The 14,731-nt window shown below is 51.8% G+C and overlaps 1 protein-coding gene across 1 annotated transcript in view; it reads right to left on the bottom strand.

The window, feature by feature from the left end:
* The window catches only part of LOC140385668 (beta-galactosidase-like), a 200,142-nt gene that overhangs the window by 180,404 nt on the left and 5,007 nt on the right, over positions 1-14,731 (bottom strand). Inside the window, 2 exon segments of the mRNA XM_072468064.1 lie at positions 14,258-14,372; positions 14,374-14,461. Coding sequence (XP_072324165.1) covers positions 14,258-14,372; positions 14,374-14,461 — 203 coding nt within the window.

Here is a 14,731-nt window from a genome sequence, read left to right as displayed (position 1 = left end):
CGGTCACCCTGGGGAACCCCGTCGCTAACGGTCACCCAGGGGAACCGCGTGGCTAGCGGTAACTGGCAGTGAATGCCCGTCGTTAACGTTCTCTGGGAGGGGGTGGCCATCGCTAATAATAATAATAATCGCTTATTGTCACAAGTAGGCTTCAATGAAGTTACTGTGAAAAGCCCCTAGTCGACACATTCCAGCGCCTGTTCGGGGAGGCCAGTACGGGAATTCAACCCACACTGCTGGCCTTGTTCTGCATTAGAAGCCAGCTGTTTAGCCCACTGAGCTAAACCGGTCACGTGCAGGGAATGCCTGCCACTAACGCCACCTGATGTAGAATAATGAAGATTGACACAAGAATAGATTCAAGAGATAGCAGGAAGAGCAATTTATTTTTCAGTCAGAGTTGAGATTTTCGGAAGTCTGGACTCAGTTTCAGGATTAACTCAGAGATCGTTGCAACATTGAAGAGAAGGTGAGGGTGGAGTTAATGGAAGGAAGGTCACCCAGGACAGGAACTCTATGGAGAGTCGACACTGGCACGGACTGGGGATGTTCAAACTGCAATCCCAGCCCAGCTGATCCCATTCAGTCAGGTACCTGGAACTGCAAAAGGACATTCTGCCCCCCAAACATTCAACTCCATTAATAGAGTTCATGGCTGATCTGGCCCTTAACTCCATTCACTCAACTTTGCTCCACAGCCTTGAACATCCTTTCTAAACAAAAAGTATTGCAATCTCCAGATCTAGACAGAACCCCAGACAGTGTGCATGGAACTGTATCCCAGTGAGAGTCAGTGTGTGTGGAGCTGTATCCCAGTGAGAGTCAGTGTGTGTGGAACTGTATCCCAGTGAGACTCAGTGTGTGTGGAACTGTATCCCAGTGAGAGTCAGTGTGTGTGGGACAGTATCCCAGTGAGAGTCAGTGTGTGTGGAACTGTATCCCAGTGAGAGTCAGTGTGTGTGGAACTGTATCCCAGTGAGAGTCAGTGTGTGTGAAACTGTATCCCAGTGAGAGTCAGTGTGTGTGGAACTGTATCCCAGTGAGAGTCAGTGTGTGTGGAACTGTATCCCAGTGAGAGTCAGTGTGTGTGGAACTGTATCCCAGTGAGAGTCAGTGTGTGTGGAACTGTATCCCAGTGAGAGTCAGTGTGTGTGGAACTGTATCCCAGTGAGAGTCAGTGTGTGTGGAACTGTATCTCAGTGAGAGTCAGTGTGTGTGGTCAGTCTGTGTGGAACTGTACCCCAGTGAGAGTCAGTGTGTGTGGAACTGTATCCCAGTGAGAGTCAGTGTGTGTGGAACTGTATCCCAGTGAGAGTCAGTGTGTGTGGAACTGTATCCCAGTGAGAGTCAGTGTGTGTGGAACTGTATCCCAGTGAGAGTCAGTGTTTGTGAAACTGTATCCCAGTGAGAGTCAGTGTGTGTGGAACTGTACCCCAGTGAGAGTCAGTGTGTGTGGGACTGTATCCCAGTGAGAGTTACAGTGTGAGGAACTGTCCCCCAGTGAGAGTCAGTGTGTGTGGAACTGTACCCCAGTGAGAGTCAGTGTGTGTGGAACTGTACCCCAGTGAGAGTCAGTGTGTGTGGAACTGTACCCCAGTGAGAGTCAGTTTGTGTGGAACTGTATCCCAGTGAGAGTCAGTGTGTGTGAAACTGTATCCCAGTGAGAGTCAGTGTGTGTGGAACTGTATCCCAGTGAGAGTCAGTGTGTGTCGAACTGTATCCCAGTGAGAGTCAGTGTGTGTGGAACTGTATCCCAGTGAGAGTCAGTGTGTGTGGAACTGTATCCCAGTGAGAGTCAGTGTGTGTGGAACTGTATCTCAGTGAGAGTCAGTGTGTGTGGTCAGTCTGTGTGGAACTGTACCCCAGTGAGAGTCAGTGTGTGTGGAACTGTATCCCAGTGAGAGTCAGTGTGTGTGGAACTGTATCCCAGTGAGAGTCAGTGTGTGTGGAACTGTATCCCAGTGAGAGTCAGTGTGTGTGGGACTGTATCCCAGTGAGAGTCAGTGTGTGTGGAACTGTATCCCAGTGAGAGTCAGTGTGTGTGGAACTGTATCCCAGTGAGAGTCAGTGTGTGTGGAACTGTATCCCAGTGAGAGTCAGTGTGTGTGGAACTGTACCCCAGTGAGAGTCAGTGTGTGTGGGACTGTATCCCAGTGAGAGTTACTGTGTGAGGAACTGTCCCCCAGTGAGAGTCAGTGTGTGTGGAACTGTACCCCAGTGAGAGTCAGTGTGAATGGAACTGTACCCCAGTGAGAGTCAGTGTGTGTGGAACTGTACCCCAGTGAGAGTCAGTGTGTGTGGAACTGTACCCCAGTGAGAGTCAGTGTGTGTGGGACAGTATCCCAGTGAGAGTTACTGTGTGAGGAACTGTCCCCCAGTGAGAGTCAGTGTGTGTGGAACTGTACTCCAGTGTGAGTCAGTGTGTGTGGAACTGTACCCCAGTGAGAGTGTGTGGAACTGTCCCCCAGTGGGAGTCAGTGTGTCCGGAACTGTAGCTCAGTGAGAGCCAGTGTGTGTGGAACTGTACCCCAGTGAGAGTCAGTGTGTGTGGAACTGTACTCCAGTGAGAGTCAGTGTGTGTGGAACTGTACCCCAGTGAGAGTCAGTGTGTGTGGAACTGTATCCCAGTGAGAGTCAGTGTGTGTGGAACTGTATCCCAGTGGGAGTCAGTGTGTGTGGAACTGTACCCCAGTGAGAGTCAGTGTGTGTGGAACTGTATCCCAGTGAGAGTCAGTGTGTGTGGAACTGTACCCCAGTGAGAGTGTGTGGAACTGTCCCCCAGTGGGAGTCAGTGTGTGCGGAACTGTAGCTCAGTGAGAGCCAGTGTGTGTGGAACTGTACCCCAGTGAGAGTCAGTGTGTGTGGAACTGTACTCCAGTGAGAGTCAGTGTGTGTGGAACTGTACCCCAGTGAGAGTCAGTGTGTGTGGAACTGTATCCCAGTGAGAGTCAGTGTGTGTGGAACTGTATCCCAGTGGGAGTCAGTGTGTGTGGAACTGTACCCCAGTGAGAGTCAGTGTGTGTGGAACTGTATCCCAGTGAGAGTCAGTGTGTGTGGAACTGTATCCCATTGAGAGTCAGTGTGTGTGGAACTGTACCCCAGTGAGAGTCAGTGTGTGTGGGACTGTGTCTCAGTGAGAGTCAGTGTGTGTGGAACTGTATCCCAGTGAGAGTCAGTGTGTGTGGGACTGTATCCCAGTGAGAGTCAGTGTGTGTGGGACTGTGTCCCAGTGAGAGTCAGTGTGTGTGGAACTGTACCCCAGTGAGAGTCAGTGTGTGTGGAACTGTACCCCAGTGACAGTCAGTGTGTGTGGAACTGTATCACAGTGAGAGTCAGTATGTGTGGAACTGTATCCCAGTGAGAGTCGGTGTGTGTGGGACTGTGTCTCAGTGAGAGTCAGTGTGTGTGGAACTGTATCCCAGTGAGAGTCAGTGTGTGTGGGACTGTGTCTCAGTGAGAGTCAGTGTGTGTGGGACCCGTACCCCCGTGAGAGTCAGTGTGTGTGGAACTGTATCCCAGTGAGAGTCAGTGTGTGTGGAACTGTATCCCAGTGAGAGTCAGTGTGTGTGGAACTGTACCCCAGTGAGAGTCAGTGTGTGTGGGACTGTGTCCCAGTGGGAGTCAGTGTGTGCGGAACTGTACCCCAGTGAGAGTCAGTGTGTGTGGAACTGTGTCCCAGTGAGAGTCAGTGTGTGTGGAACTGTACCCCAGTGAGAGTCAGTGTGTGTGGAACTGTATCCCAGTGAGAGTCAGTGTGTGTGGTACTGTATCCCAGTGGGAGTCAGTGTGTGTGGAACTGTACCCCAGTGAGAGTCATTGTGTGTGGAACTGTTCCCAGTGAGGGTCAGTGTGTGTGAAACTGTATCCCAGTGGGAGTCAGTGTGTGTGGAACTGTATCCCAGTGGGAGTCAGTGTGTGTGGAACTGTACCCCAGTGAGAGTCAGTGTGTGTGGAACTGTTCCCAGTGAGAGTCAATGTGTGTGGAACTGTACCCCAGTGAGAGTCAGTGTGTGTGGAACTGTACTCCAGTGAGAGTCAGTGTGTGTGGAACTGTTTCCCAGTGAGAGTCAGTGTGTGTGGAACTGTATCCCAGTAAAAGTCAGTGTGTGTGGAACTGTATCCCAGTGAGAGTCAGTGTGTGTGGAACTGTATCCCAGTGAGAGTCAGTGTGTGTGGAACTGTATCCCAGTGAGAGTCAGTGTGTGTGGTACTGTATCCCAGTGAGAGTCATTGTGTGTGGAACTGTTCCCAGTGAGGGTCAGTGTGTGTGAAACTGTATCCCAATGGGAGTCAGTGTGTGTGGAACTGTTCCCAGTGAGAGTCAGTGTGTGTGGAACTGTACTCCAGTGAGAGTCAGTGTGTGTGGAACTGTATCCCAGTGAGAGTCAGTGTGTGTGGAACTGTATCCCAGTGAGAGTCAGTGTGTGTGGAACTGTATCCCAGTGAGAGTCAGTGTGTGTGAAACTGTATCCCAGTGAGAGTCAGTGTGTGTGGAACTGTATCCCAGTGAGAGTCAGTGTGTGTGGAACTGTATCCCAGTGAGAGTCAGTGTGTGTGGAACTGTATCCCAGTGAGAGTCAGTGTGTGTGGAACTGTATCCCAGTGAGAGTCAGTGTGTGTGGAACTGTATCCCAGTGAGAGTCAGTGTGTGGGGAACTGTATCTCAGTGAGAGTCAGTGTGTGTGGTCAGTCTGTGTGGAACTGTACCCCAGTGAGAGTCAGTGTGTGTGGAACTGTATCCCAGTGAGAGTCAGTGTGTGTGGAACTGTATCCCAGTGAGAGTCAGTGTGTGTGGAACTGTATCCCAGTGAGAGTCAGTGTGTGTGGAACTGTATCCCAGTGAGAGTCAGTGTTTGTGAAACTGTATCCCAGTGAGAGTCAGTGTGTGTGGAACTGTACCCCAGTGAGAGTCAGTGTGTGTGGGACTGTATCCCAGTGAGAGTTACAGTGTGAGGAACTGTCCCCCAGTGAGAGTCAGTGTGTGTGGAACTGTACCCCAGTGAGAGTCAGTGTGTGTGGAACTGTACCCCAGTGAGAGTCAGTGTGTGTGGAACTGTACCCCAGTGAGAGTCAGTTTGTGTGGAACTGTATCCCAGTGAGAGTCAGTGTGTGTGAAACTGTATCCCAGTGAGAGTCAGTGTGTGTGGAACTGTATCCCAGTGAGAGTCAGTGTGTGTCGAACTGTATCCCAGTGAGAGTCAGTGTGTGTGGAACTGTATCCCAGTGAGAGTCAGTGTGTGTGGAACTGTATCCCAGTGAGAGTCAGTGTGTGTGGAACTGTATCTCAGTGAGAGTCAGTGTGTGTGGTCAGTCTGTGTGGAACTGTACCCCAGTGAGAGTCAGTGTGTGTGGAACTGTATCCCAGTGAGAGTCAGTGTGTGTGGAACTGTATCCCAGTGAGAGTCAGTGTGTGTGGAACTGTATCCCAGTGAGAGTCAGTGTGTGTGGGACTGTATCCCAGTGAGAGTCAGTGTGTGTGGAACTGTATCCCAGTGAGAGTCAGTGTGTGTGGAACTGTATCCCAGTGAGAGTCAGTGTGTGTGGAACTGTATCCCAGTGAGAGTCAGTGTGTGTGGAACTGTACCCCAGTGAGAGTCAGTGTGTGTGGGACTGTATCCCAGTGAGAGTTACTGTGTGAGGAACTGTCCCCCAGTGAGAGTCAGTGTGTGTGGAACTGTACCCCAGTGAGAGTCAGTGTGAATGGAACTGTACCCCAGTGAGAGTCAGTGTGTGTGGAACTGTACCCCAGTGAGAGTCAGTGTGTGTGGAACTGTACCCCAGTGAGAGTCAGTGTGTGTGGGACAGTATCCCAGTGAGAGTTACTGTGTGAGGAACTGTCCCCCAGTGAGAGTCAGTGTGTGTGGAACTGTACTCCAGTGTGAGTCAGTGTGTGTGGAACTGTACCCCAGTGAGAGTGTGTGGAACTGTCCCCCAGTGGGAGTCAGTGTGTCCGGAACTGTAGCTCAGTGAGAGCCAGTGTGTGTGGAACTGTACCCCAGTGAGAGTCAGTGTGTGTGGAACTGTACTCCAGTGAGAGTCAGTGTGTGTGGAACTGTACCCCAGTGAGAGTCAGTGTGTGTGGAACTGTATCCCAGTGAGAGTCAGTGTGTGTGGAACTGTATCCCAGTGGGAGTCAGTGTGTGTGGAACTGTACCCCAGTGAGAGTCAGTGTGTGTGGAACTGTATCCCAGTGAGAGTCAGTGTGTGTGGAACTGTACCCCAGTGAGAGTGTGTGGAACTGTCCCCCAGTGGGAGTCAGTGTGTGCGGAACTGTAGCTCAGTGAGAGCCAGTGTGTGTGGAACTGTACCCCAGTGAGAGTCAGTGTGTGTGGAACTGTACTCCAGTGAGAGTCAGTGTGTGTGGAACTGTACCCCAGTGAGAGTCAGTGTGTGTGGAACTGTATCCCAGTGAGAGTCAGTGTGTGTGGAACTGTATCCCAGTGGGAGTCAGTGTGTGTGGAACTGTACCCCAGTGAGAGTCAGTGTGTGTGGAACTGTATCCCAGTGAGAGTCAGTGTGTGTGGAACTGTATCCCATTGAGAGTCAGTGTGTGTGGAACTGTACCCCAGTGAGAGTCAGTGTGTGTGGGACTGTGTCTCAGTGAGAGTCAGTGTGTGTGGAACTGTATCCCAGTGAGAGTCAGTGTGTGTGGGACTGTATCCCAGTGAGAGTCAGTGTGTGTGGGACTGTGTCCCAGTGAGAGTCAGTGTGTGTGGAACTGTACCCCAGTGAGAGTCAGTGTGTGTGGAACTGTACCCCAGTGACAGTCAGTGTGTGTGGAACTGTATCACAGTGAGAGTCAGTATGTGTGGAACTGTATCCCAGTGAGAGTCGGTGTGTGTGGGACTGTGTCTCAGTGAGAGTCAGTGTGTGTGGAACTGTATCCCAGTGAGAGTCAGTGTGTGTGGGACTGTGTCTCAGTGAGAGTCAGTGTGTGTGGGACCCGTACCCCCGTGAGAGTCAGTGTGTGTGGAACTGTATCCCAGTGAGAGTCAGTGTGTGTGGAACTGTATCCCAGTGAGAGTCAGTGTGTGTGGAACTGTACCCCAGTGAGAGTCAGTGTGTGTGGGACTGTGTCCCAGTGGGAGTCAGTGTGTGCGGAACTGTACCCCAGTGAGAGTCAGTGTGTGTGGAACTGTGTCCCAGTGAGAGTCAGTGTGTGTGGAACTGTACCCCAGTGAGAGTCAGTGTGTGTGGAACTGTATCCCAGTGAGAGTCAGTGTGTGTGGTACTGTATCCCAGTGGGAGTCAGTGTGTGTGGAACTGTACCCCAGTGAGAGTCATTGTGTGTGGAACTGTTCCCAGTGAGGGTCAGTGTGTGTGAAACTGTATCCCAGTGGGAGTCAGTGTGTGTGGAACTGTATCCCAGTGGGAGTCAGTGTGTGTGGAACTGTACCCCAGTGAGAGTCAGTGTGTGTGGAACTGTTCCCAGTGAGAGTCAATGTGTGTGGAACTGTACCCCAGTGAGAGTCAGTGTGTGTGGAACTGTACTCCAGTGAGAGTCAGTGTGTGTGGAACTGTTTCCCAGTGAGAGTCAGTGTGTGTGGAACTGTATCCCAGTAAAAGTCAGTGTGTGTGGAACTGTATCCCAGTGAGAGTCAGTGTGTGTGGAACTGTATCCCAGTGAGAGTCAGTGTGTGTGGAACTGTATCCCAGTGAGAGTCAGTGTGTGTGGTACTGTATCCCAGTGAGAGTCATTGTGTGTGGAACTGTTCCCAGTGAGGGTCAGTGTGTGTGAAACTGTATCCCAATGGGAGTCAGTGTGTGTGGAACTGTTCCCAGTGAGAGTCAGTGTGTGTGGAACTGTACTCCAGTGAGAGTCAGTGTGTGTGGAACTGTATCCCAGTGAGAGTCAGTGTGTGTGGAACTGTATCCCAGTGAGAGTCAGTGTGTGTGGAACTGTATCCCAGTGAGAGTCAGTGTGTGTGGGACTGTGTCCCAGTGGGAGTCAGTGTGTGTGGAACTGTATCCCAGTGGGAGTCAGTGTGTGTGGAACTGTACCCCAGTGAGAGTCAGTGTGTGTGGGACCCGTACCCCAGTGAGAGTCAGTGTGTGTGGGACTGTGTCCCAGTGGGAGTCAGTGTGTGTGGAACTGTATCCCAGTGAGAGTCAGTGTGTGTGGGACTGTATCCCAGTGGGAGTCAGTGTGTGTGGAACTGTACCCCAGTGAGAGTCAGTGTGTGTGGAACTGTACCCCAGTGAGAGTCAGTGTGTGTGGAACTGTATCCCAGTGGGAGTCAGTGTGTGTGGAACTGTATCCCAGTGAGAGTCAGTGTGTGTGGAACTGTATCCCAGTGAGAGTCAGTGTGTGTGGAACTGTATCCCAGTGAGAGTCTGTGTGTGTGGAATTGTATCCCAGTGAGAGTCAGTGTATGTGGAACTGTACCCCAGTGAGAGTCAGTGTGTGTGGAACTGTATCCCAGTGAGAGTCAGTGTATGTGGAACTGTATCCCAGTGAGAGTCAGTGTGTGTGGAACTGTATCCCAGTGGGAGTCAGTGTGTGTGGAACTGTATCCCAGTGAGAGTCAGTGTGTGGAACTGTATCCCAGTGAGAGTCAGTGTGTGGAACTGTATCCCAGTGGGAGTCAGTGTGTGTGGAACTGTATCCCAGTGAGAGTCAGTGTGTGGAACTGTATCCCAGTGAAAGTCAGTGTGTGTGGAACTGTATCCCAGTGGGAGTCAGTGTGTGGGACTGTGTCCCAGTGAGAGTCAGTGTTTGTGGAACTGGATCCCAGTGAGAGTCAGTGTGTGTGGAACTGTATCCCAGTGAGAGTCAGTGTGTGTGGAACTGTATCCCAGTGAGAGTCAGTGTGTGTGGAACTGTGTCCCAGTGAGAGTCAGTGTGTGTGGAACTGTATCCCAGTGGGAGTCAGTGTGTGTGGAACTGTATCCCAGTGAGAGTCAGTGTGTGGAACTGTATCCCAGTGAGAGTCAGTGTGTGTGGAACTGTATCCCAGTGAGAGTCAGTGTGTGTGGAACTGTATCCCAGTGAGAGTCAGTGTGTGGAACTGTATCCCAGTGGGAGTCAGTGTGTGTGGAACTGTATCCCAGTGAGAGTCAGTGTGTGGAACTGTATCCCAGTGAGAGTCAGTGTGTGGAACTGTATCCCAGTGGGAGTCAGTGTGTGTGGAACTGTATCCCAGTGAGAGTCAGTGTGTGGAACTGTATCCCAGTGAAAGTCAGTGTGTGTGGAACTGTATCCCAGTGGGAGTCAGTGTGTGGGACTGTGTCCCAGTGAGAGTCAGTGTTTGTGGAACTGGATCCCAGTGAGAGTCAGTGTGTGTGGAACTGTAACCCAGTGAGAGTCAGTGTGTGTGGAACTGTATCCCAGTGAGAGTCAGTGTGTGTGGAACTGTATCCCAGTGAGAGTCAGTGTGTGTGGGACTGTGTCCCAGTGAGAGTCAGTGTGTGTGGGACTGTGTCCCAGTGAGAGTCAGTGTGTGTGGAACTGTATCCCAGTGAGAGTCAGTGTGTGTGGAACTGTATCCCAGTGAGAGTCAGTGTGTGTGGAACTGTATCCCAGTGAGAGTCAGTGTGTGGAACTGTATCCCAGTGAGAGTCTGTGTGTGTGGAACTGTATCCCAGTGAGAGTCAGTGTGTGTGGAACTGTATCCCAGTGAGAGTCAGTGTGTGTGGAACAGTATCCCAGTGAGAGTCAGTGTGTGTGGAACTGTATCCCAGTGAGAGTCAGTGTGTGTGGAACTGTATCCCAGTGAGAGTCAGTGTGTGTGGAACAGTATCCCAGTGAGAGTCAGTGTGTGTGGAACTGTATCCCAGTGAGAGTCAGTGTGTGTGGAACTGTATCCCAGTGAGAGTCAGTGTGTGTGGAACTGTATCCCAGTGAGAGTCAGTGTGTGTGGGACTGTATCCCAGTGAGAGTCAGTGTGTGTGGAACTGTGTCCCAGTGAGAGTCAGTGTGTGTGGAACTGTATCCCAGTGAGAGTCAGTGTGTGTGGGACTGTGTCCCAGTGAGAGTCAGTGTGTGTGGAACTGTATCCCAGTGAGAGTCAGTGTGTGTGGGACTGTGTCCCAGTGAGAGTCAGTGTGTGTGGAACTGTATCCCAGTGAGAGTCAGTGTGTGTGGAACTGTATCCCAGTGAGAGTCAGTGTGTGTGGAACTGTATCCCAGTGAGAGTCAGTGTGTGTGGAACTGTATCCCAGTGAGAGTCAGTGTGTGTGGGACTGTGTCCCAGTGAGAGTCAGTGTGTGTGGAACTGTATCCCAGTGAGAGTCAGTGAGTCTGGAACTGTACCCCAGTGAGAGTCAGTGTGTGTGGAACTGTATCCCAGTGAGAGTCAGTGTGTGTCGAACTGTATCCCAGTGAGAGTCAGTGTGTGTGGAACTGTATCCCAGTGAGAGTCAGTGTGTGTGGAACTGTATCCCAGTGAGAGTCAGTGTGTGTGGAACTGTATCCCAGTGAGAGTCAGTGTGTGTGGAACTGTATCCCAGTGAGAGTCTGTGTGTGTGGAATTGTATCCCAGTGAGAGTCAGTGTATGTGGAACTGTATCCCAGTGAGAGTCAGTGTGTGTGGAACTGTATCCCAGTGAGAGTCAGTGTATGTGGAACTGTATCCCAGTGAGAGTCAGTGTGTGTGGAACTGTATCCCAGTGGGAGTCAGTGTGTGTGGAACTGTATCCCAGTGAGAGTCAGTGTGTGGAACTGTATCCCAGTGAGAGTCAGTGTGTGGAACTGTATCCCAGTGGGAGTCAGTGTGTGTGGAACTGTATCCCAGTGAGAGTCAGTGTGTGGAACTGTATCCCAGTGAAAGTCAGTGTGTGTGGAACTGTATCCCAGTGGGAGTCAGTGTGTGGGACTGTGTCCCAGTGAGAGTCAGTGTTTGTGGAACTGGATCCCAGTGAGAGTCAGTGTGTGTGGAACTGTATCCCAGTGAGAGTCAGTGTGTGTGGAACTGTATCCCAGTGAGAGTCAGTGTGTGGAACTGTATCCCAGTGGGAGTCAGTGTGTGTGGAACTGTATCCCAGTGAGAGTCAGTGTGTGGAACTGTATCCCAGTGAGAGTCAGTGTGTGGAACTGTATCCCAGTGGGAGTCAGTGTGTGTGGAACTGTATCCCAGTGAGAGTCAGTGTGTGGAACTGTATCCCAGTGAAAGTCAGTGTGTGTGGAACTGTATCCCAGTGAGAGTCAGTGTGTGTGTGGGACTGTGTCCCAGTGAGAGTCAGTGTGTGTGGGAACTGTATCCCAGTGAGAGTCAGTGTGTGTGGAACTGTATCCCAGTGAGAGTCAGTGTGTGTGGAACTGTATCCCAGTGAGAGTCAGTGTGTGTGGAACTGTATCCCAGTGAGAGTCAGTGTGTGTGGAACTGTATCCCAGTGAGAGTCAGTGTGTGTGGAACTGTATCCCAGTGAGAGTCAGTGTGTGTGTGGAGCTGTATCCCAGTGAGAGTCAGTGTGTGTGGAACTGTATCCCAGTGAGAGTCAGTGTGTGTGGGACTGTGTCCCAGTGAGAGTCAGTGTCTGTGGGACTGTGTCCCCAGTGAGAGTCAGTGTCTGTGGGACTGTGTCCCAGTGAGAGTCAGTGTGTGTGGGACTGTGTCCAGTGAGAGTCAGTGTCTGTGGGACTGTGTCCCAGTGAGAGTCAGTGTGTGTGGAACTGTATCCCAGTGAGAGTCAGTGTGTGTGGAACTGTATCCCAGTGAGAGTCAGTGTGTGTGGGACTGTATCCCAGTGTGAGTCAGTGTGTGTGGAACTGTTGTCCCAGTGAGAGTCAGTGTGTGTGGAACTGTGTCCCAGTGTGAGTCAGTGTGTGTGGAACTGTATCCCAGTGAGAGTCAGTGTGTGTGGAACTGTGTCCCAGATGAGAGTCAGTGTGTGTGGAACTGTATCCCAGTTAGAGTCAGTGTGTGTGGAACTGTACCCCAGTGAGAGTCCGTGTGTGTGGAACTGTATCCCAGTGAGAGTCCGTGTGTGTGGAACTGTATCCCAGTGAGAGTCCGTGTGTGTGGAACTGTATCCCAGTGAGAGTCAGTGTGTGTGGAACTGTATCCCAGTGAGAGTTCCGTGTGTGTGGGACTGTATCCCAGTGAGAGTTAGTGTGTGTGGGACTGTATCCCAGTGAGAGTCAGTGTGTGTGGGACTGTATCCCAGTGAGAGTCCGTGTGTGTGGGGACTGTATCCCAGTGAGAGTCAGTGTGTGGAACTGTATCCCAGTGAGAGTCAGGTGTGTGTGGGACTGTATCCCAGTGAGAGTCCGTGTGTGTGGGACTGTGTCCCAGTGAGAGTCCGTGTGTGTGGAACTGTATCCCAGTGAGAGTCAGTGTGTGTTGAACTGTATCCCAGTGAGAGTCCGAGTGTGTGTGGGACTGTGTCCCAGTGAGAGTCAGTGTGTGTGGAACTGTACCCCAGTGAGAGTCAGTGTGTGTGGAACTGTATCCCCAGTGAGAGTCAGGTGTGTGTGGAACTGTATCCCAGTGAGAGTCCGTGTGTGTGGGACTGTGTCCCAGTGAGAGTCCGTGTGTGTGGAACTGTATCCCAGTGAGAGTCAGTGTGTGTGGAACTGTATCCCAGTGAGAGTCCGTGTGTGTGTGGACTGTGTCCCAGTGAGAGTCAGTGTGTGTGGAACTGTACCCCAGTGAGAGTCAGTGTGTGTGGAACTGTATCCCAGTGAGAGTCAGTGTGTGTGGAACTGTATCCCAGTGAGAGTCAGTGTGTGTGGAACTGTATCCCAGTGAGAGTCAGTGTGTGTGGAACTGTATCCCAGTGAGAGTCAGTGTGTGTGGAACTGTATCCCAGTGAGAGTCCGTGTGTGTGGGACTGTGTCCCAGTGAGAGTCAGTGTTGTGTGGAACTGTACCCCAGTGAGAGTCAGTGTGTGTGGAACTGTATCCCAGTGAGAGTCAGTGTGTGTGGAACTGTATCCCAGTGAGAGTCAGTGTGTGTGGAACTGTATCCCAGTGAGAGTCAGTGTGTGTGGAACTGTACCCCAGTGAGATTCAGTGTGTGGAACCCGTACCCCAGTGAGAGTCAGTGTGTGTGGAACTGTATCCCAGTGAGAGTCCGTGTGTGTGGGACTGTGTCCCAGTGAGAGTAGTGTGTGTGGAACTGTACCCCAGTGAGAGTCAGTGTGTGTGGAACTGTATCCCAGTGAGAGTCAGTGTGTGTGGAACTGTACCCCAGTGAGAGTCAGTGTGTGTGGAACTGTATCCCAGTGAGAGTCAGTGTGTGTGGAACTGTATCCCAGTGAGAGTCAGTGTGTGTGGAACTGTATCCAGTGAGAGTCAGTGTGTGTGGAACTGTATCCCAGTGAGAGTCAGTGTGTGTGGAACTGTACCCCAGTGAGAGTCAGTGTGTGTGGAACTGTATCCCAGGTGAGAGTCAGTGTGTGTGGAACCCGTACCCCAGTGAGAGTCAGTGTGTGTGGAACTGTATCCCAGTGAGAGTCAGTGTGTGTGGAACTGTACCCCAGTGAGAGTCAGTGTGTGTGGAACTGTATCCCAGTGAGAGTCAGTGTGTGTGGAACTGTATCCCAGTGAGAGTCAGTGTGTGTGGAACTGTATCCCAGTGAGAGTCAGTGTGTGTTGGAACTGTATCCCAGTGAGAGTCAGTGTGTGTGGAACTGTATCCCAGTGAGAGTCCGTGTGTGTTGGGACTGTGTCCCAGTGAGAGTCCGTGTGTGTGGGGACTGTGTCCCAGTGAGAGTCAGTGTGTGTGGAACTGTACCCCAGTGAGAGTCAGTGTGTGTGGGAACTGTATCCCAGTGGAGAGTCAGTGTGTGTGGAACTGTATCCCAGTGAGAGTCAGTGTGTGTGGAACTGTATCCAGTGAGAGTCAGTGTGTGTGGAACTGTACCCCAGTGAGATTCAGTGTGTGGGGAACCCGTACCCCAGTGAGAGTCAGTGTGTGTGGAACTGTATCCCAGTGAGAGTCCGTGTGTGTGGGACTGTGTCCCAGTGAGAGTCAGTGTGTGTGGAACTGTACCCCAGTGAGAGTCAGAGTGTGTGTGGAACTGTATCCCAGTGAGAGTCAGTGTGTGTGGAACTGTACCCCAGTGAGAGTCAGTGTGTGTGGAACTGTATCCCAGTGAGAGTCAGTGTGTGTGGAACTGTATCCCAGTGAGAGTCAGTGTGTGTGGAACTGTATCCCAGTGAGAGTCAGTGTGTGTGGAACTGTACCCCAGTGAGAGTCAGTGTGTGTGGAACTGTATCCCAGTGAGAGTCAGTGTGTGTGGGAACCCGTACCCCAGTGAGAGTCAGTGTGTGTGGGACTGTGTCCCAGTGGAGTGTGAAAAGGTTGAAGCTTACTGGTTCCGAAGTCGATCGTTGCGTAGAGGCCCTGCAATGTGCCACAGTTCAGCTCCTGCACTTGGTTCCCATCTGTCGTGAAGAGCAACACGTCCTCACCCAGGAATATACGCCATCACCTCACGCAGGTGTCTCAGGTAGATATAATCACAGGTAAAATAGCTGCCATACTCATTCTCCACCTGTGGAAGGAGCAAGGACAACCTGGGTCAGTCAGAATGCAACAGAGGCAGAGAGTCCCGGCTGGGGTTGGGAGGGTGGGGGGGGGAAAGTGAATGATGGGGGGGGGGTGGGGGGGGGGGGGGGTGAGGTGAATGGGGGGGGGGGGTGAATGGGGTGTGGTGGTGTGAATGGGGGGGGGGTGGTGAATGGGGGGGGGGTGAAATGGGGGGGGGGTGAAATGGGGGGGTGGGTGAATGGGGGAGGGTGGGTGAATGGGGGGGGGGTGAATGGGGGGGGTAAATTGGGGGGGTG

The sequence above is a fragment of the Scyliorhinus torazame genome, chromosome 2 (assembly GCF_047496885.1).
Source record: "Scyliorhinus torazame isolate Kashiwa2021f chromosome 2, sScyTor2.1, whole genome shotgun sequence".
Classification (NCBI taxonomy): domain Eukaryota; kingdom Metazoa; phylum Chordata; class Chondrichthyes; order Carcharhiniformes; family Scyliorhinidae; genus Scyliorhinus; species Scyliorhinus torazame.
The sequence above is the reverse complement of the archived record's forward strand: the minus strand, read 5'-3'. Positions and strand labels throughout refer to the sequence as shown.